The following is a 21,898-nucleotide window of genomic DNA, read 5'->3' on the forward strand; positions in this document are numbered from 1 at the left end:
AGCTCCTTATGCTGAATTGTTTATAACTGATTGGTAAGGAAAAGGTAAGGACTGAATTGCCTCTGTACAGGAAGCCATCAATTGCAGAATTAAAGGAAAGCCCAAAAGACTCCTTCTCATATATTGCATATACACCAAGTCATGAATTCCCATCACCACCTCTAATTAAGAAAAAAAAAAATTAGCTATATTGATAATTTGGATGATTCCTGTCTTTGATTTGCTTATCAAAAAAAGTGAGAGAGCCTGAAATAATAAGTCAGAAACAAAAAAAAGCTGCTTGGAAGACAGACACGCTTCATTTAGCCCTTATGTGTCAAGCAATTGGACAACTGGCTGCAGGACAAACACCAGGACTTTCAGCTGAACTTCACACATTAGGCCTGTTTACTTTACAAAGATGAATGGCTGGAGGAAATCCCTCAGAACATCCTGATGAAAAGGAACTTCATCCTTGAAACTTCATCCTGAATTTCAGTCATTACAAAAATTAAATCTCACACTGCTAAGGTCTGATGACATTTCAACATGCAAATAACTGGCTATATATAACTTCCAAACAAAGGCATCCAAGTTGCACATGGAAAGGCCAAGTTCACACATTTGTCCATTCTCTGAATTCTGTCTGATCTACACACTGCAATTATTACAGCACTTACAGCTTGATCCTGTATAAATCTGGAGTTTATGAAAATTTTAGTAAATTCAATCAAATCTGCTGTATGAAATGAGGGTCTTTGGTATTCATGTGCTTTACGTTACCTAAAAGAGCTGAAAAAACATTCAAGAGTTCAGAGGAAATACAGGAATTACTGAACTCCATCATAAGGTTTTAATTCAGTAACAGTAACTGCTTGACCCCTCAACTTTTTTCCTTTCATTTATTTTTTTTTCTAATTAATTATTGAAGCAAAGTTGGGGCAGAGGGGAATCAAAATGGACTGCAGTTTAGATAGCAAACACAATTATTTCCTTTGAATTCATAGCTAAGTAGAATATTTCCTATACAATTTAAGTGAGCTTTGTGTAAGTGTTCTATTGGTCTCTGATGTTGAATATCAGTATCTGCTTTGCCAAGTTACCAGTTTACCATTGTGAACACTGATGATCAACATTAAAGTTTGTTTAACCTCCAGAATAAATACACTTTCGCCATTAGTAGTTTGCATAACAGATTTTAGAAAAGCAAACAAACAAAACCACCACTAACAAAAAATTTCAACCAGCATTTCTCTTTCCACAGTGTTTTCCCTCCAGTGTTTTCTCAGACTATGAGGACACAATGAGTAAGCCCCAAGCTGCTGAGATGGCAGTCCTTCAGCCACAATTAAGTGCCTGTCACAGAATGCCTGCTGGGCAACTTTGCAGGTAGCAGGCCACAGCCAAGTACAGCTCCTAAACTGCCCTTTAAAATGTCTATGGGGCTCTTAGTAACCAGTTTGGGTTGAAACCAACATGTATCTCAGCATTCTCAGCTTGGAGAACTGCTGTAACTATGTAGAAAGAACCAGACCACTGGCTAATCAAGACTGACATTTACTATCAGAGAAAATAACCCAGGCTTTGTAACAAATATATTCCTAAAGACAGCCAGGCCATTGGTACCCTCACCACCTTTAAAGCTGTAACAGATATTTATCCACACTAACAAAATCAGAGCATTTTGCAGAATGCTTCTGTTCAAAGTGCTCCTTTTCACTGTTGTCAGTAATCCAAATGACCCATTCAAATCCTGCCAAGTTAGATAAAGCAGATTGACAACAATCAGCTCAAACAAATTATGATGGAGTGGAAGACAAACCAATGAAATAAACAAAATAAATATCCACTCCTTTCCTTTTAATATATAAAAATGATGGTGCGGTCATCTGGATCATATTACATAGCAATAATCACTCATTACCAACTAATGCTACTTTACTGCACTCTTTATGTCAGAAAGATTGTGAAATTAAACAATCCTGGCATAAATAGAAATTCTTCATGACAAGTCAAAAACATGCAACATGAAGATAGTAACATTTTACATCAAGTTTAGAATATGAAATTTAAATAAAATTTCAATGTGTTTTAATGCATTTGTGAAGGACTACACACTAAAAGAAGGAGGAAATTCCTCTCAAATAACACAGAACTGGTCAGCTTATGCTACACAACCCGTCACAAATGCATTCCTACACAGTTTTCAGAGCATGTATAAAATACCAGTTAAGAGACAAGTTGATTATATCAATTCAAAAGCTGCCTAATGGTGAATTTTTAAAAAAATTCTGGTTAATCCAATGAAAGATAACCTTGGAAACACTGATGAAAAGATAGCTGTGCACACAGTTCTCCACTACCTACATACATGCTTGACAAAAGAGCAGAAGGGAGTGTTCTGTTATTATAAGGAATAAAAAGTACCCAAGCTTGAAAATACTGTCACAGGTTAATTCATTTTCCTGAAACCCAAAGTAGAGGCAAAAGTGAGTTTCTAAGACAACAAATACATAAAATTGGCACTTGTTGCCTAATCAATGGTTCCAATAATAAAAGGCTCCTTCTTCTTGTGCTGTAAGCAGCTTTATGCCAGGTGGCCTTTTGTATTATTCTTACATCGTTTATGAAAGCAAATAATCAAGAAAATCCATAAATCCCTTCAACCATCTTTGAAACAGAGACTTGGATTTCAATGGGGGGGAAAAAAGTTAATGAAACTGTGGGCACCAGCCCAGTTGTGCACTCCAGCTCCCCGGGCTTTTCAAGTGGGAGCATTAGGAAATAAAGTCATGACTTCATCTGGCCCCTCCACAGAGAGAGACTTGGAACAGCTGGCTGCAGACAAAGGGCAGCACCTTCTGCTTTACACATCACTTCTGTTTACTCTACAAACTACCAGCATGCTTAAGGCCACCTAACTAAACAGAAAGGTCACCCACAAATTTATCTCCCACACAAATCCTCTGCACTAATTAGCAAGGGGAGAAAATGTACAACAGTATCCCCTTCATGTACTCATTTTGTTACTTTATAACAGTTTTGAGGGGATGGAGACTGAAAAACTGTGCAGCATGAACCGAAGTGAATTCAAACAGCTTGTTGAATTTCTGTAAATTGAAGCCAACAAAAATGAAAAATTATGAACTCTTTTCCAACAGAAATTAATCAGCTCTGTCAACTAAACAAAGACTCAGACTAAAGAAATATCTGCCTTCAGAAACTTAAAAAGAAAATATATCTCCCACTAACTGCCAGAAGGCATGTTCATGAAACATCTGCCTTAACGAAAAAATACAACTAAACATAGACTTATAAACCTAAGATATTCAAACAACAGATAATTATTTGTAGCTTGTTGTGTAGCAAATGAGCTTTGACACAAACTTTATGTGCCAGTATAATGTCAAAGGAGCCAAAAGTTGGAAAACAAACAAAAAAGCCCAGCACAAAAAGTCATCCCAGCAATGTTTTTTTGGGTAAGACCTCTGGAGGCCCTACTGTCCTTCTAGTGCAAAAACCATCTCAGAACTCCTTTTCCCTCACCACCACCAAATGTGGATAGAGCTGTGGTACTGGAGGTCATACAGACACATTTACTCTGTCATCATCTTTCAATGCTGATGCAGGAATTGATCTGATAGGTCACCAAGTATCTGCAGCTACAAACCCCATCATCATCTAATAAACTGTAAGAGAGGATATCTAGCATTGAAACAAATTAATAGTTTGTAGACTTTATAGCAGTACCTGCTGAAGAAATGTTTCAGAAGTGCATCTGCTAGGCACTGCCTCAGCTAGCTGCTCTTAAACATAAAATCTGTTCTAATATATATAAGCATATATTTCTGATAAATGACTATAGGAATGCTTTGCATCATTTAAAAATGAGGACATTCTAAAATCACTACATAAAGAGGAAAATAAAACCTCTATACTGTAAGGATTATCTGGTATATTTGAACAAATTTGGCCTGTCACGTGTACACACACAAAGTGGGCTCAAGCAAATGCATATCAAGCTCAGACAGCAAGAGTCACCTTCAGAATGGGGTTAACAGTTTGCATGTTCTGTTACCCCACTGTCTTCCTACTGACAAACTCCACACAGAAGACTTTGCAAGATTCCTACTGCATCCCACTCTACATAAAATGTACACACTGCCAGCCAGCACTCTTTCTCTGGACTTATAGCTGGGCAGGGAATTGAGAAGGAAAGATCCCAGTGATACTGGTCTCCAGGAAATAAAAGCTCCCCTAAGTAGGTGAAAGGAACTGAGAAACACAGGGATCCTTCACCTTTGCATGGACCCCTCCTCTGAGAGCAGGGACACCCACACTCCTGTTGGGAGCTCTGACACAGATGTTCTGCAGATGCCCCAGCCCTTATTTACCCAGAGAGCAGGGGAAGCATTTGGAGAACAGTAAGCCAACGGGGTATGGATGTTGTGTGCAAATTCTCCTCAAGCCAAAGGGACAAAACTGTTCCGACAGTAACAAATGCAGCACAGCACAAAGGCTAACCCACAGTGAGAAGGTTCATCAGTCAAATCAATAGTGTCATACAAATAAAATCCTTAAAATGGGTGTTTCTGCTTTAAGAGTGCAATTATTTTGAGGCACTTTGATGGGATTATTTTACTTACATTAAACCACTTCTGGAGTAAACCAAGCTGAGAAGATCCAAAGTCAGAATAAGCATATCTATAATAAAAATTATATTGCAATTACATGGAAAAGTGTTCATTACAATGGAGGAAAAAGACTGTATGGGACTACAGAAGTATCCTTAACAGTGTATTCAGCCATTTTAAGAGGCATTTTTAATTCAAAAAGCCATGAAAACCTGATAGTAATAGTAATCACAACCTCCATTGTGTACCTATGCAAGATAGTCTACAGGCATTGAAATTTGAGGATGGAAGAGAATCACTGGTTTTCCATTCAATTCCCCCCTTTAGTACAAAGGAATTCAAGATCCTTTGATAAATCAAAGTCTGTAAAGCCCATTTCTTCTCTTGTATTGCAGCTTTATACAAAAAAATATAATAACAAAGTATGCTTGTAATTTTACTCATGCAGCAGCCACTGGATGTCTTACAAATGAACAACAGACCACATTCTATCAGATTTAAATTTCCATAAAGCTGTATTGAGTTAGTAACTAAAACATTACAGTGCTGGAGTTTTTCTTTTAATTAATTAATTAGTACTGAAAATAATTCAGAAGAATTAGTTGAGCACTGTGCTCTGTCCCTCTCTGCCACACAACAAAATTAAATTAAATATAAAATTCCTGCAGTAGGCAGCACTCACCTACGTATCATAGTTCTGATACAAAAGAAATAACTAGTCTTAATGCTCATTTCTTTGGTATTGTATATACTGCACAGTAGCAAATCTGAGTCATCTTAATGAACAACATAAAATTAAAAAGTTATGATTCTACTGAAGCTCTTTTGCTCCATTTTTACATTACCTCAGCAGGACTATTTCTACTCTGAAACAAAGTACACATATGGTTGCAGTGAGGAAGAGTAAGCTCTACAAGCCACTGCAGAAATTAAATTTACTAATTAAAAACAAAATCAGAAAGAAGTTTCCTTATATCTGTTTAGCTAGCTTAAGAAACAGACAGTTTCTAAGCAGCTATTTCCATATTTATTAAAATTATCAACAACTTATTCAAAAAAAGCTCTTCATAAAGAGTCTTGAACTAGATATGAGATTCTACCTAATTATTCAAAATTCATTTATCCTTGCAGGACTTTCAGGAAAAAAATATACCACAAAATCTGCTAATCTTTCCAACAGCACAATCATGAACAAGTGTGTCCACCTAAACCAGCATGTTTTGAATGTGACACAAACCCGGGCAAAGTGCAATTTACAAGCAACTCAAATGCTCTGCAGAAAGTTATTCCTGTGGTTTTCAGCCCCACTGCTTCTCATTGCAACAACCTACCAACCTGATCTCTACATGAAATTTCTGACCTTGTGGCTCAAATAGGAGTTCAATGTTGATAATCTCTGCCATATGTTCTACTTGCTCCCTACAAGTGCGAATCAGCTGTGACCATGATCTTCATGGCACAGTTAAAAACATACAGAGGTGCAAAATGCATGTATTAACCACAAAAAAAAAAAAAAAAAGGAATTGGGTAATACAAACAAGAGTAAACTAACCTGTGTTTACAAAACAATCAAGAACCAAAATGTCAAGAAAGCTTGACTGAAGGTATGACTTATTTTCTGCATTTTGCCTTACCTAACATCATCCAACTAAGTTACAGAGAGCTTATAATGCCAATATCCATCAAGTGAGATCACAAGTGGGCCAAAGCATCCGGTAACAAGCGCAAGCAGAGGAATGTCAAATCCGTGCTGCAGATAAGTTGGAAAGCAATCCATTTGGCAGATGTTTTTGAGTAGCATAAAATAGAGGATTAAGTGTTTTGTCTCAGTTCAGGTTGGGTTTTTGGGGGTTTGTTTTGTTTTTAGAGAAGCAGATTATTTTAATGAAGAAATCATTTTCAGGCTTTCGAAAATGATGAGAGCATACTGAAGAAATAATGGCAGTGCTTCACAAAAGTTGTCAAGTAATAAACTGTGCTCAAAAAATACATTGTAGAATACTAACAATTTTGAAAGATAGCTATATATCCATTTATGTTGGCTTTCATAATCATATTCCTCAATATTCAGCATTAGCACACATAGAAAAGCTATACTTGATGGGTAAAGAACCAAATTAGCTACAAGAATAAATTCAGCTGTTCAAAAGTAAACATCCTTTCTTAGCCTTTGATTCTAAAAGTTACATACAAAAAACAATAAACCTCCTGGTTACAAGACTTTTCACAATTCTTACTTACAGTTTTGTAATAGAAGTATGAGGCATGATTCAAGATATTATATCTACAAATTGACTTATTTCTTGCACAAAACTAGCAAATATTGTGCAAGTAAAAGCACTGTCTTGTTTGCTAAAGACACTCGTTAATTAAATCCCCCTGAACTCATGACCCTAAACTCATGACCCCATCCAGGATGCAGCACGAAATGCTAGCTCATGGCAGTCCATGACATGCATCCACATTTCTCCCTGTCTCAAGCTATGAAGGGCAGAGAAGGAAAACCAGTTTCCGTATGAGACCTTGAAAATTATGTATCCAGCCTAGAACCATTTACCACCTGAGCTGATGTTCAGTGACATCAGGTACAAAGTTTAGGACAGCAAGGAGTGTTTGTATAAAACAGCAGAGTTTCAGAGCCCATTTTTACTTTTGTCCAACATACTCTGGTTCCTAACAAATGAAATTCTGCAGAAAACAGACAATGCAACCACAAGATAAAAAGTTTGTCCAGTTGAGTTTCATGGAAGCACTCAGAAGTACCTTAAACATGGAGGTGAGAAGATGTCTTTTGTTTCTTAATTCTTGTCACTAAAACCACAAGAACACAAGGGAGATCTGCAAGTGGGATATTCAAGAGCATTTAAGCAGATTTAAGAGTCCTTCACCAATCAGATACATCAGAAAATTCCAGGGAAAGTGCACTGATGGAATGACTACATTGATGATACCTCAACTGGTCTACTCACACTACTTACATGAGCCACTCAAACACCAACACAAAGATCAACACCTCCATGACAGACCTGCCAAACTTTTAAAGCCCAAGCTGAAACACAGGCACCATGTCTCTCCCCATTATCTCTGGATGCTTAGACCAATATTCCACATTAGGAGGGGACAAATTTTATTGCTTCAGATTAGGTTTGACTCATTTTAATGTTGAGATTATTCTCCTGCACTTAGAAAATAATTCTACAAAAAGATGAACTTCCTACTTGACTTTGCTCTTCAATGCTTTGAAAGTTTCTAAAGGATGTGAACTCCTTTTGATATTGCTATGGTAAGATGCCAGAAATTTGACATGAGACATGAGCCAAAAATTAACTTTTCAGAAGCATTTCCAAACCATCTGGAGAAGAGGCATTTAGAGTACAAAATAATTAATACCACCTTCAATAAAACACTAAGCATACAGTAGTCTGGCCTTTCGTTTGTGTAATTAAAATTTTTGAAAGAATCAAATTACTCAGAACAGATTATGAATCATTCAAAGTAATTTTATGGTGTTTCTTAACACTATGGGGTTTGGCTTTTTTTTCTTAAACACAGCAGTACTGACTTCCTCGAAATTGCTGATTAGAACTTTAAATGAACAACTGTGCACAAAAAGTTGCCTTCAGGAAAAGCCAAAATCAAACTCATGACCTTATCCAATGTAAAACTGCATCCAAATCAAATAATGCATTCATGGCTCTTAACACGAATATCCAAAACCAATGAAAGTGCAGATGGAATCCATAAGCAACTCCAAGAGACAGAAAAATTCCTCCTTAACTCACACTTTGTCACAGCTGATTTATGGTTTGGAAATGAATTCCGTACCTCAGCTCTGCAACACAGCAAGCCTGGGGGAGGGAAGAAGGCGAATGCAGCCTCTCACACAGTGCTCACCTTTGGGCACAAACATCATGTTCAAGGTACATCTTATGGGATGAAATATCCTTCCTGTGATTCATCAACTCCTTATAAAATGTCGGTGAAGAGCTCCCAGAAATCCACTAATGCTGCACAAAACTTGACAATACCTTGGTAATGATTCTTTTGTACTCTTCTGTACTTGTTCTGTACTTGCAACATAGAAAATCGTGACATTGGAAAATAAGTTGTTCAAAACATGCTTGCCTACATTTCTGCAGGAAACTGTTTACTTTAATAACCACAAAATAAAACTCCATTTTATTTACTATGATAATTTATGAATGCATATTAAATCTGGGCAATGTGGAAACTACTCTGTAGCCTTAGAAATAACTTAAGGATATTAAATACTAAGTAGGAGAGATTAATAGAGTTTCAGTAATCAGGTAAAATCAAAATTGCAAATTGATAACACAGTTTGAACTATCTATTCACCAATAATCTACAAATAATCTAATGGGTTCTCCAAAGATCATTACCAAAAAAAAAGAGAATAATCTATGAAATATTTCAACTTCCAGCAAGTCCGACTTTCCCCCCAAAGAAACAACAAATAATGTTTTTAAAGGACTTAGCCCCAGAACAAAATATGAGTGTCAAAAAACTTGAGTGAGAACATAATTTAAATTCTTTTGAAGTCTTTGCACTATTTTGTCACTGAGAAAGAGAAGGAGACACACTTGGGCTCAGTTTCATTCGCTTTCTAGGTTGTAATATTTTCTGTGCATAAGCTCAGAGACTATACCTTCCTTGTCACACTTAGTCAATCTGATCTTATCCTCTCTGTAATTTCCCAGTGCCTTTATTTCTGAAAGCAAGATTATATCAGGAAGAGAATTCATAAGAGGTTCAATTAAGAGAGAGAATGTTTTTTTGTCTTGTTTCTGGGGCTCATTTTCAACATTTTGCTCCTGTGCAAAGTTTAGGCCACACACCTCTTCACATTCTGACTTTTCTTTCCTTCTGACTTCCATTTCTACTTTCCCCCCATCCTAATGAGGATAGTCACATATTTTCATGTGCTCAGAGTGTTGCTACAAAATAAAAAATTAGTGAGTTACTGGTTAGTTCCTTTGCATCCTTTCATTTGTCTATTTTTTTTTCTAACATATTCAATAAGTTATTTCCCTTTCCTTTGAATTCCAGCCATAACCTAGCCTACAATGCCACCATGTTTTTTAATTCCAAAACATTGGCTCTTGAACTATTGCAGTATTTATTGACCAATTAAAAACAATAAATCTCTTGCATAAATATCTGTATGTTGTCACTTGTAAGCCAGGAAAAAATTTCCAGAAATTTTCATTAAGCTCCTCATTTCCTTAGAAATGTCTTCCCAGAATTACTCCTTTTCCCCAAAGAACATAAAACTCCAGCAGAAGTTGAGCTGATCAACTTTTCTTCTCCTTCACTCCCTGCTCAGCTGTTACCTCTTTTCTCAGACTTGAAAACTTTCAAGGCAGAAGTTGTTACTCTGCTATGTGTTTATACAGCAATTATTGCTTTTAGGTGTAATCCAGCACAACGAATGAGTCAACTGTTAAATTACCAACTCTAATTCAAGGAGGGGAAAAATTGTTTTATGTCACCTTTTACAAAAGGTGGTCCCATATTTTGGGACTAGAGATTACTGAGCTGAAAACTGCCACATACAAAGCATCTTTCTGCAGGATGACTCCTTAGTCCAGAGCACAGCTCCACATCCAAAGAGATTGTGCTGCCCTCCTGTGGTTTGTGAAGATTTTAAGCTCCAGAAGTCACACATAGAGCTGAGAAAAACTCTGATTCTGCTCTTGAAAGACAGATTGCACAGCTAAACATTACACTTTGAAGAAAGTAAAAAAGCCAAAGTGCTGTTGCAGGGGTACCAAAGGTCTCCTGATGCCTCTGCCTGAAAGGACAGCTCAGGCTTTGCACAGGCAACACAGAACAGCCATGTTAAAACTCACCTGTCCCTCAGCCACAATGTGCAGAAAACAGCAGCCTAAGTGACCTACAAAAATACTGCAAAAACGGGTAAAATCCCCATAAGTTTAAATCCTTGTGCTGATTATGCCACATAGGTAAGTGGATGATGAATCCCCACACTCTGGGATATGGTGTGACACAAAAGAGCTGAAGCACACAAGCTGTACACCCCCATCATTGATGTAACTGGCATTGAAGTCTAATGACAAAACATACAGAACAATCTTCAAATAAGCAGTGAAGACATTTTACAGTAAAAAATACCAGAACACTGAAGCAGATCAAATATCCCTTTTAAAGTCAAGATTGGTGCTACAGAAAACCAATTTAAATTTTACAGTAACTGCAAATACTAAGATATTAGTATATTCTGGAAAAATATTATGAAGAGTAATGTCAACAACAATTTAACATTTTATCCAATAGCATATCTAGAATATTTGGAGACAGAAAAGTGTTAACTCCTCCTCCTCATAAATCTTTCTAATTAATACAAATAAAATAAATACGTCATCACCCCCTTCTCTACAAAGTGACACTCTGTAGCAACACATCACTCTTAAGTACACCTTATTGACCACTAAAGGATATTAATTTCTACATTTCTATTTCCCAAAAATACCTCTGATGAGGATTTTGAGCCACGTTCAAAAGAAAATGTCTTTTTGAATTATATTAATCATAACATGCTGGACATTGTTCCACACCGTAACTGCTAGAATGGGTCAGCATTCCTTCACCCCTCAACAGTAATCTTCCACAAAAAATGACCTGCTTCTCCATGCTGTGGAGTACTTAGTACACATGTAACCTCTAAACTTCTGGTTTAAGAGATGAATAATGTAACTTTGGGGCTCTGTGATCCCATGAATAAGGAATACAGAAATATAAAAGGGAGAAGGAAAGTAGTAAACTCTACGACAATTATATCAGGAGTAAAAGAAAGACCAAATAGTTTAAATGAAACAAAAGGCAGAGTTAATTAGCAGGCTACTTAACATTTATTAAAGATTTCTGATTAAGATATGAAAAACTAATTTAACAACCTTGTTTAAAAATATCTGCTAGGCACCTATGAGTTAATGTTTTTGGGGTTTATGCCCTTCCACCTGCCTAATAACTTCAGAGACAAAAGAGAAAAAACCTCACAATCTAACAAATAAAACTTATTTTTCTATCTAGGGCAGATCACACTCTAATTCCACACAGGTAAAGTCAGTTTAGGCCACTGACTGTCAAGTGCAGACATTGTGTCAAAGTTAATTGTGGATTAATCAAGAACATGCTTCAACCATCAGAACCAAAATAACTGTGAATTTACAAAACCAAATCATTATGAATTGTCTTCAGTGCTCAAGCCATAAATCTGTAAAACATTTCAACTGGCAAACTGCAGTATTTAATTTTAATTCTTTAATACGTACAGTAAACAAACACAAACCACAACAGGACTAAAAAAGCCTACACTGAAGTTTATGTACAGTACTCTACAAAACAAAGCTCTCCAGAGCCTAATAAACACCCAATTAACAAGGACTCGTGAACTGTAAAAATCATACCTCCAGCAATTCGACCTCATCAAAACCTGAACTTTCTTGTAGGAGATATTCAATATGAAGCATTAAAGCTTCAGTAATTCTCTGAGGGCTTACACTTACTCCACAAAGCAAGGCACTGAAACAAAGGTGACACCTTGCAGTATGACTGTCAGCCACATGAAAGTCCATCAATCACCCATCACAACAGGATTTTACAGAGCAGGCCTAACACCAAGGAGAATGCGTCCTCAACTGAATCAAAATGCAGCTGTTAGAACTTGGAATCTTTCTTTTAGTATGATTTTTAATAAGATACACTAGCAACTGTTGTTTTTTTCTTGCAGATTCTTCTTGAATATTTCAGAGGCTGTAGGCTTGTCATATAGATCAAAATATCACTTAAGAAAATGCAACTGACTTCAAGCAAACATAAATATACTGAAGAAATCAATGCATATGCATTGATTTCTTGAGGCATGGAAACTAGCTATGTTTTCAAAGAGTATTCATTTTAGTAAATCATTGTGCCTAAAAATCATTACTACATACTAATTTAACATGTAAAATAGCTTTGCCTCCTGTCTCCAAATAGGCATTATAAAAATATAAAATAATTAATTCCCTTCCCTTGTTTTGCTTGGTAGCCCAAGACAATCACAAAAGAAAAAGGGAGAAAGAGTACAGTAACAGTAGGAACAGTGTACATTGTCATCCATGAGTTATCTGGTTTGGTGATGTGCCTAAGTTATTATTTCCAGTTAAACCTGAAGAATTTCTTGTCTAAAAATTAGTAATTGCATACAAACTTCCATGAAAATTGTCCACAGGCCAACTACACAATGTTATTTATCTCTGAACATTCAAAAGATCCTAAGAAGTCAAATATGAAATACAAAGTTTTGCAAGATTACTCTTTTTAAGGCAAGCCAGTAACAGAAGATATACCAGTATTACCTATATTATAAAAATGAGTATTTTTGCTTTCTCTTTGTTACTGAAAATTATTTACTTCTCAAGTATATATCAAGAATGTGAAGCAACCTGGCTGTATTGCCATGATAGGTTTTTCAAATCTTGAACTGCAAAATAGAATGCACACACAAATGTGGTTTAAACTTATTTAAATGAATGCAGCAAAACTGTTACTTAAGGAGAAGTTAATGAGAAGCAGCTTCAGTTGAACTTCCCTTGGATTGCTACACCCATGTGGCTTGCAGGCAAAGAGCTCTGATATGGAAAGAGCAGCTGAAGAAGAAGGATGAGTTCCTGCTTCAGGATGCCTGAGTCACTGAAAGAGGCTAAAACACTATCAAAAAAATCTTCAAAGTCTTTCAAAGAGTTCTGACAGGCTTGAAAGGGAAATAGAGAACTTTAAAGTGTCTCTTTAAACTCTCTTTGTTTTACAGAATAAATGACTGTCTGGATTTAATTTTAAAAATACAGTTGCTTTTAACTTTCAAAATAAAATACACAATTTGCATATCTTGATTAGCAAAGTTTTCATAAAACATCAGATTCCCTAAACCATCTTTGATTTTTAAGCATAATGTATTCTCAACTCAGAAAGCATCTTTCAAGTCAAAATATTCAAAAGGTAATACCAGTACAAAAAGCAGAACAAAAATAAGAGTGACCTAGTCTCACAAAAAAATCCCAGAAACAACCTAGATATACTGAATCAATTTTGACCATTTCAAATCAAATAGCTCTGCATCTAATACACCATTTATTCCACAATTATTATATTATTCAGTTCTATGAGCAATTACAAACAACTTTAACATGGACACTAAGTCACAGACTTTTATATTGGTTAGAAGAAAATTACATCATTAAGTGCTGCTCCTTTCATTAAAACTAATTTTGCTTATGATGAGGGTTAGAAAATTTTCTTTTCTCTGTTGAGAGGCCACACTACAATAAAGTACCCTTTACTTAATAACAGTGCTGGAAGCTGAAGCTAATACTGATCCTTCAGGATTGTTGTGTGAGAGACTGTTTAATCAAAGCATCAGTTAATTCCACAGAACTGGAACACCATGCTCTGTGTTACCGTCCTAGCCTGTGTTATTCAAAGGTACTTAAATTTCAAAGATGTTTCTAGACTACATATGTAAACATTGTTTTACTCTGCAAGTAAATACCATCTCATGCACACTGTTACTGCAATGATGGTTCATTTCAAATGAAATACCACAAATAAAGCACTTCTTTTAAGTTCTTTGACTTCCTGCTTAACAAGTATTTCAACTCATGAGAAAAGTCATAAGGCTTTGTAAGACTGTAGGTCAGTTACCTCTCATTCTTGAATTGCACAGTTGGATAAGAAAAGTTAATTAATAAAAAGCTGTTTTAAAGAAAAAAATCCTCTTTTAAAAAAATGTCTTTTTTTGTTTCACAAGTGAACACAATGTTTGATGAAAAAATCTAACAGTACCAAAAGCTTCAATCTCCATATATCCTCAGAGTAATAAAGCAGCAGCAAAAAGGGTTATCACCATCCAACCCCACATTCACACACTTTCCCCTTCCCTTTAATGTGCTTTGGATTAGCCTAAAGGAAGGACCTCTAATCATATCCAGCCAAACTGATCTTAATACTCACAAAGCCTTTGCAGCAAGTAGGAAATTAACCTGAAGACAATGAATCCATTTACACACACAGGACCAGGAATACAAGCAAAAACTCCATGACTGACTGAAGTTCCAAAAAGGAATAAAACCCCTTTCAAATGCTGCCTAATAAAACCACAGTAAAGATGTTGCATTTCTTTGTTGGTCACAAATTAAATATAATCTCCTCTTTTCTAAACCTCAGCAGCTGCATAGTATATCCATTCAACAGTCTTATTTCAACAAGCCCCTCTTTCCAAAATTTTCAGCTTCTGCCTTGCTAGGGAAAAAATTAAAACACTTCCTTTGATGACATACATCAGTACAGGGAAATAATCACACTATGTATCTGATTTTCCTTCTGTCTCACATTGTGACCACCTACACTTTTATATACACTTTTCTTCTGATCTGTCACCCTCTTTTTACCATCTGTACATACTAAAAAACCACAGTAACTCTACTCCTATGGAAGGTATCTATGGATGCCTTTACTTCCATGGAAAACTAAACACAACCAAGCACTGAGCTTGGTTAGGAATTTTGGGTTGTGTCAACTGCTGACTGAAATCAAGGCCAATATTTTGCTCCCAGTTTGCTCCTCAGCTGCTGATGACCCGAGGGAAGTTATATCACCATGTGTCACAAACAGACTGAATTTTAATACAGATTTGAAATTGCTTACCTGTCTTAGCTCTGAAACATACCGAAAACTAGCATATTTTCTTACAAAACAGTTAAATAGCTTCACCAGAAGAAGACCCTGTTAAATACACACACAGACACAAACTCTCACCTTCCCCAGGACTGACTGCAGATGGAAGACTGGTCCAGTCTAGGGACCAGCTGGGGCATGGATGAGGAGAAAACTTTGCTTCAATTCCATTTTCCTGCATGAAAGAAGGAAAAACATAAGTTAAGACCCTTTACCCACTTAAGACAGTATCAAAATTCTCACTAAATTTAACAGCACCAGATCAAACTGCAACTCTGTCAGTTTAAGTGAAACTCAACAGGCAGATGACTCTACATTATACAACATTCAAATTATGTACTTCCCTTATTCTCACAAAAAAATTCTCCTAAGTTTTTTTAGGAAATGCTGTCAGCTTCTATGCAAAAAATATTGAATTATGGAATATGATGGACAGCTTTCTTTAACAAAACTCATTAGGGTTCCCAGATGTTAAAAAAAACCCAACCCAATTGAAAAGGTTGGATAATGAACTCAAACATAAAAGCAAGAGTTTTTTGTCATTCTTTATGTAAATATCTTTGAAAGAAAAATACAAAATTGCAATTCAAACAAAAAAGTTACTTTGATTATTCAGAATTATTGATAGGGCTCCAGCAGTCCTATCTTTGCCCAATTCCTGAATGAATCAAATATCAGAAGAGAAGAAAAAAAGTAGAATCACTTCTAAGTCAATGCATATCAGATTTCAGACAAACAAAGGGCATTAAACTGCTCAAGGCTATCAAAATTATCTCATACAATTCTAATAAATTCTACCTACTCCAAATTAAGCAAATGTGGCTATAAAAATAACTCATTAAAAAGCTTAAATTACCATTAACTTAGTCATGGTTGGCCTTGGACCACCTATAAAATGACTGTCTTCATGATCCTCTTCTAACTCATCAGGAACTGGAGCAGAGTCCTGTAGCTGCTCCTCAGGAGCAGACACCAACTCTGGAAGCTGGAGAAGCTCCATGTTGCATTTGCCAGCAGCCTTCTTTACCCCAGGTACTTCCTGAACCCTTCGATACCAGCTGGATATCAGTGGCAAGTTTACCAGATTTTTGCCTTGTTTCTTGCTGGAAACCTAAAATAATAAAATGATAAAGTTAGTGGCTACTGCAAATTTCTTACTACAAGCCACCAAAAGGCACAAACTACAGGAGTAAACTCAGCTCCATGCTGAGCACAAGCACTCACAGCATGATGACAATACAAAAATCAGCTGGTTCAGAGCTCCATGTGGAACTGCCAGCTGGCCATTTAGACTTTACCTGCAGTTCCCATTTGCTTAATAGGATGAAAAGGTTTACATGACCAACTTTAATCATAATTTCAGTCAGTAACAGGAAAAATCCATATAAATAATACTCTAAATATGGGCTATTTCCCCACATAGGAACAATTAGGTTTTGTTGCTTGTTAGACAAAAAACTCCAAAGCAGTAACGTGGCCTCCAATAGAAACTAGCATTTTTAGTGTAAAAATGAAATAAAACCATTTCCTAAGTAAGAATATGTTGCACATATTTTAAAAAAATATACCCAAATAACTTTTTAAGATGAAGTCCAGCTACTTTTAAAAACGATGCATTTGATGACATTAAATAACTTTTGTTTAGATTCCCAAATGCTCTAGAACAATGGAAATCATCCTCTTACAGGAGAGGCTGTAAAGTCTCCTTAGAGACACTCAAAATATAACTGGACATGATCCTGAACAACTGGCTCTAGCTGACCCTGCTCTGAGCAGGGTACTTAGACAAGATGAGCTCCAGATGTGACTTCCAACCTCAATTATTCCAACTTCAACTATTCTGTGGTGCTGTACCTGCTTTAAACAGAAAATTAAAAAACACAATTACAGGAACAGGCAGGAAAGGCCACACAAAACCAACATTCTTCCCCACAGCTGTGGGGAAGAATGGAAATAGAAATTGGTAAAGAAAACTTGAAATTACACTAAATTTCCTACTCTCCTGCATGCTGTGTTTATAATATGCTTAGGGTAATCACAAGTAATTAGCAATAGCTAAAGGAGTAAAAGGATGAACTGTGCAACTTTAGTATCTAATTTAATAACCTAATAGTTACACGGGCAAAACCACATGAATTCAGTCAAGGACAAAGTCTTTTGGAAAGCAATTCTAAGAGGCACTGTTACACTTGTTATCAAGTGTTCTAAATTGTATTTTAAAAAGTGAATAGTGTTTTTCCCAAATGAGGATCTGAGCTTTTGTTATACTTCTATTAATTTTCAACAGTTACAACTAATAGAAGGCATAACAAAGGTAACCTCAGAATGATAACAGCATTGAAATGAGGTAATGAAAAACAACCCTTCAGCTTCATTATCCTACTTTTGGTAATTATAATTACAATCAGCTAGTCAGGTCTCCTCATATTTATAGGATAATATTTTCCAGACACATCCTCACTTAAGACTTCATTAGTATTCACACCCTTAATTCAAAGTGGAACTGCAACTACAGTGATTTTTTTAAACACTATCCAGGAAGTCCAGCTATACAAGTGACAAATAACACTTGAATACAGAATTGAACTCTGGGACTTCTATCAACAAGAACAGTTTCAACTCATGGCCTGCAAGAAGCTTTCAGATGCACATTTTTCAGTTTTGATGACAACTGCAGGCATCAAGGTATAATTGCTTAGAAAATGATCATTTACCAGAGAACAGAAATAAACAAGCATTATCCCGGAGCTCTTGTAAATTAGGTAAAAACTAAACTGAAAGCCAGGTTTTCAGGGCAATCCTTGGTGTCAGCTAACACAAGGGTATTGTAAAATACCTAGTTCGTGAGCTGCAGAACACTAAGGGTTCAAGGGCAACATATAAAAAGTCAATAAATACAAAATTCTTGGCTGCTCACAGAACATCCACAGAATGATCCCAACTATGTTGCTGAAATCAATTAAGCACCTGATGCAAAAATCTTCTCATGCCTAGCACCAGTAAATCAAATATTACTCTAAAAAGTTATGCTCTTATTTAAAAAGGTCTTGGATAAACAAAAGCTGAAATACATTAAAGGTTTTTAAATAGCAAGAAAGCATTTTGTCTTAATACTTTTGTTTAGTGTCATCCATACAGAAGTTGCTGCTCACCTCCAATTATGTGATTTGCAAAACAAAGCAGATGTGAATTAGGAGGAATTTCTGTAAAGTAAGTCATCCTCTCAATTCAAAGTCAGTATATTGCTATCATCATACAGAACTCCACTGAGGATGATGATAACGGTTACAGAAGTTATAAAGTGGACATTTGTCACATTGATATTTGATAGTCATTATCTTAATTTCCGAGATTGTTATCCTCAATCTGACTAACAGCATCTTCCCCAGGAATTCCATTTGTTTCCAAACACTGTAAGGGAAATTTGGCAAACCAACTTGCAAAATCAAAATGCAATTGCTCCTGGAATAGATAGCAGCTTAGCTGTAAATCTCATAGAGTAATTGCAGGAATAGAACTGTAGGAGGCAAACTCATTCTATCATTTTACTGTGATGGGAAATAAAGACATAGTTGTAATTTCCTTAAATCTCTCCTATGCATCTATCCTTATTAAACTGAATACACAGATTGTGCTGAGCAAGACTCTTGCACAGTCTTGCCACAGAAGCTTTTTCCCACTGTAGAACTAGTTTTTAAGTTGAGCTCAGGTCACCTGTACTAGTATTTTTAAATTATTGGTGCCAAAATAATATTTTAACAGTTAATAGAGTTCACTAACCATTGGTATGCTCTGTATCTAGAAGTAACTTAAGTGACCTCACCCATTCCTGGTTTTTGTGCTTGTACAAAAACAAGACAAATCTTTGATTTTGGGTTAAAGTCACTTTGGAAACACCACAATATGTTTAAATTAACATATTTTACAACTTTTAGGTTCTTAAAAAACATACATGTAGACTAATTGATATTTGCAGAATTTGTCAGCTTACCAAGAACTGATGGATGCATGGCAAAAGCACTAGATCTGCCACAGTAAAATAAAGCCCTTCTGCAAAAACATGGTCTAGGAGAGGAAGGTCAGAGGTTTTTGTCCTCCTGATGTGAGGGGCCTCCCTGCTGATTGCATCTGGTGCTTCCTGGGCAAGTAGTTTGGAGAAAGCTACACTCAGTTCCAAACTTGAGGGTGGTTGTTCATGGACTTCTCCTGGTTTTAATTCCTCCGTGGATTCTTCACCAAGCACGGGCACTGCAGCCTTGGCACCTGCCTTCTGTTGTTGAAGTTTCTGCCTTCGAATTTTGTCATCATTATGTACTCGGACAGGTTCTCCAAGCTTCCTTTCCAGCAGTAAAATGTCAGGAGGAATAGCCTGGCAGTGCTCAGGAGAGGCTGTCAAAAATCTTTCCACAGCCAGAGGTATGCTGATCTCACAAAGCCTGGTCCACTGGCTAACCTGTCAAATACATTTACATAATTAATGTCTCTACAGAAAGAGAAACAAAATCTAGGGTTACTTTGGTTACTTAATCACTTCAAGCAAAGGAGTTCTAGCTGTAAATACATTCTTTGTTAATCTTAGAAACTGAGATATTTCTGTATTACAACAGCAGAATTGGGAAGCTAAATCTTATATATAACAGAATGGTTATCCAGTACAGCATATTTTTATTTCCTTATTATTGACATAAAATCAGGGTGGCTGTGTCACTCATAAGAAACAAAGCTGTGGCATGGTGATCAATGGCAACCATGGAAACAGCAATCATGCCAGGGTGGAGTTCTGCCTCCTGAGAGGCATGAGGAAGGCAAGGCTAGATGGATGAGCTGCCAGATGAGCAAACTGCTGTGTGATAAATGGACTGACATCTCAACTCAAAGGGCAGTGCTGGTTAACAGCTCACACTCTACCTGAAGGCCAGTCACGAGTGGAAATCTTTAAGGGTCTATGCTGAGGCCTATCCCATTTCATCATCTTTACCTGGAGGGGGAGATGGAATACACTCCCATCAAGGATGATAGGGAATTGAGAAGAGCAGACAACAAATTCCCAACAAACTCCAAGGTAGAGCTGCTATTCACATGAGTCTGCACAGACTAGAGAATGAGCTGAGAGGAACTGATGTGAAACTCAGAATATCCCACATCTAGGAGGGATTTATCCCCTGGAATGGTACAGGCTAGGGACTGACCACCTGGCCAGGTAGCCACTCTGCTGAAAAGACAGTGGACAACCTGGTGAGGATAAACTAAACAAAAGCCACCTTGACAGTGAAGGGAAACGATATATCATGCTCTTGAAATCAAAATCAGCGAGAAATTAGGTATTTCTTAGTTTACTTCAAATTTTATAACTCATTTATACTGCTAGACATGAAACAAAGATCTGACCTACTTTTTAACATTAGGGTTCTTTTTGTGCTGCTAAAAAGTAGTATCTTCAAAATAATTATTTTTCATCTTTATGCCAAAATACAAGTACTTCTCCATAGAGAAAATTGCATTTTCTAAGCAAATAATACTTTACTAAAAGAACTTACTTGACATCAATATTAAGAGTCTACTTCAGAGCATTTAATGCTTATTAAAAAAACCAATCAATGTATCTAAGAGAGAGACACACTCACTTCAGCACAGGCTTTTAAGCAGGTCTTCTTAAAGCCCAAGAGTTCCAAAACCTCCTTTCTAGATGGATCTGCCTCAAATGTTTTCTGTATTATATGTCTTAAGACCACAGAAAGCCCAGCTCGGCAGAATTTGTCATCTTTCACGACAACAGCAGGCAAACTGCAGCTCTGCACAACCACTGGAAGCTGACACCTGGAGATTAAGTGGATCTCAAGGTCCCCAGCGAGGTTTTTTGTCACACACTGATCACCCACATCTTCACCAGTCGGCACTAAGAAAACTTTAAACAGTTTGCAGTCACAGTAGGACAGCAAAAACAGTGAGATAGATGTATGAAGAGGGAAGATACTATCTCTGTACTGATGAGAAAAAGCCAAATATAAATGTTCTTCAGCGACATTATCTTTCATCTTCTTACTGAGATGAAGTTCCTGAAATAGAAATCAGAGTATGACATCCATAAAAGAATATAGAATAAAAAAAAATTTAAATCACTGGTTCTTTCACTATCTACTACAACTGATTTTAACATAAGTCACTACTAAAGACATCCAGCCCAAATAACTGGAAGGCCCTTTCTGAGAGAAAAGAATGATTTCACATCTACACTGTCTTTTCACACACAAGATCATGGATAGGAAAACTACCTCTGTAAATATTTTTTTACATTTGAGCATATTTCTGACATCAAACAAAACCTAAAGAAAATGCTTAATTTTCAATTTCTAAGTGCATAAACATTTTAGACCAAGGCTTCCTTTTTTTTTTTTACATTAAAACCTCCCACAATATTAACCATGCATTATTAAAAAAAGTTCCTGAGCACATATTCACAACAGTCAGTTCCCCAATACAACCATCTGTCTTTTTGTAACTGCTAAAAGGCATTTATAGCAGGTGTTTAG

The 21,898-nt window shown here is 36.4% G+C and overlaps 1 protein-coding gene across 1 annotated transcript in view; it reads right to left on the minus strand.

Annotated features, from left to right (window-relative positions):
• The window catches only part of GSTCD (glutathione S-transferase C-terminal domain containing), a 44,313-nt gene that overhangs the window by 20,078 nt on the left and 2,337 nt on the right, over nucleotides 1-21,898 (minus strand). The window contains exons 2-5 of the mRNA XM_059470284.1: nucleotides 20,993-21,424; nucleotides 19,360-19,821; nucleotides 16,225-16,479; nucleotides 15,450-15,543 (exon numbers count right to left, since the gene is read on the minus strand). Of these exons, the coding sequence (XP_059326267.1) occupies nucleotides 15,450-15,543; nucleotides 16,225-16,479; nucleotides 19,360-19,821; nucleotides 20,993-21,403 (1,222 nt within the window). The 5' untranslated portion in view covers nucleotides 21,404-21,424. The remainder of the gene's footprint in view (nucleotides 1-15,449; nucleotides 15,544-16,224; nucleotides 16,480-19,359; nucleotides 19,822-20,992; nucleotides 21,425-21,898) is intronic.

The sequence above is a fragment of the Ammospiza nelsoni genome, chromosome 4, assembly GCF_027579445.1.
Source record: "Ammospiza nelsoni isolate bAmmNel1 chromosome 4, bAmmNel1.pri, whole genome shotgun sequence".
In the NCBI taxonomy this organism is placed as follows: domain Eukaryota; kingdom Metazoa; phylum Chordata; class Aves; order Passeriformes; family Passerellidae; genus Ammospiza; species Ammospiza nelsoni.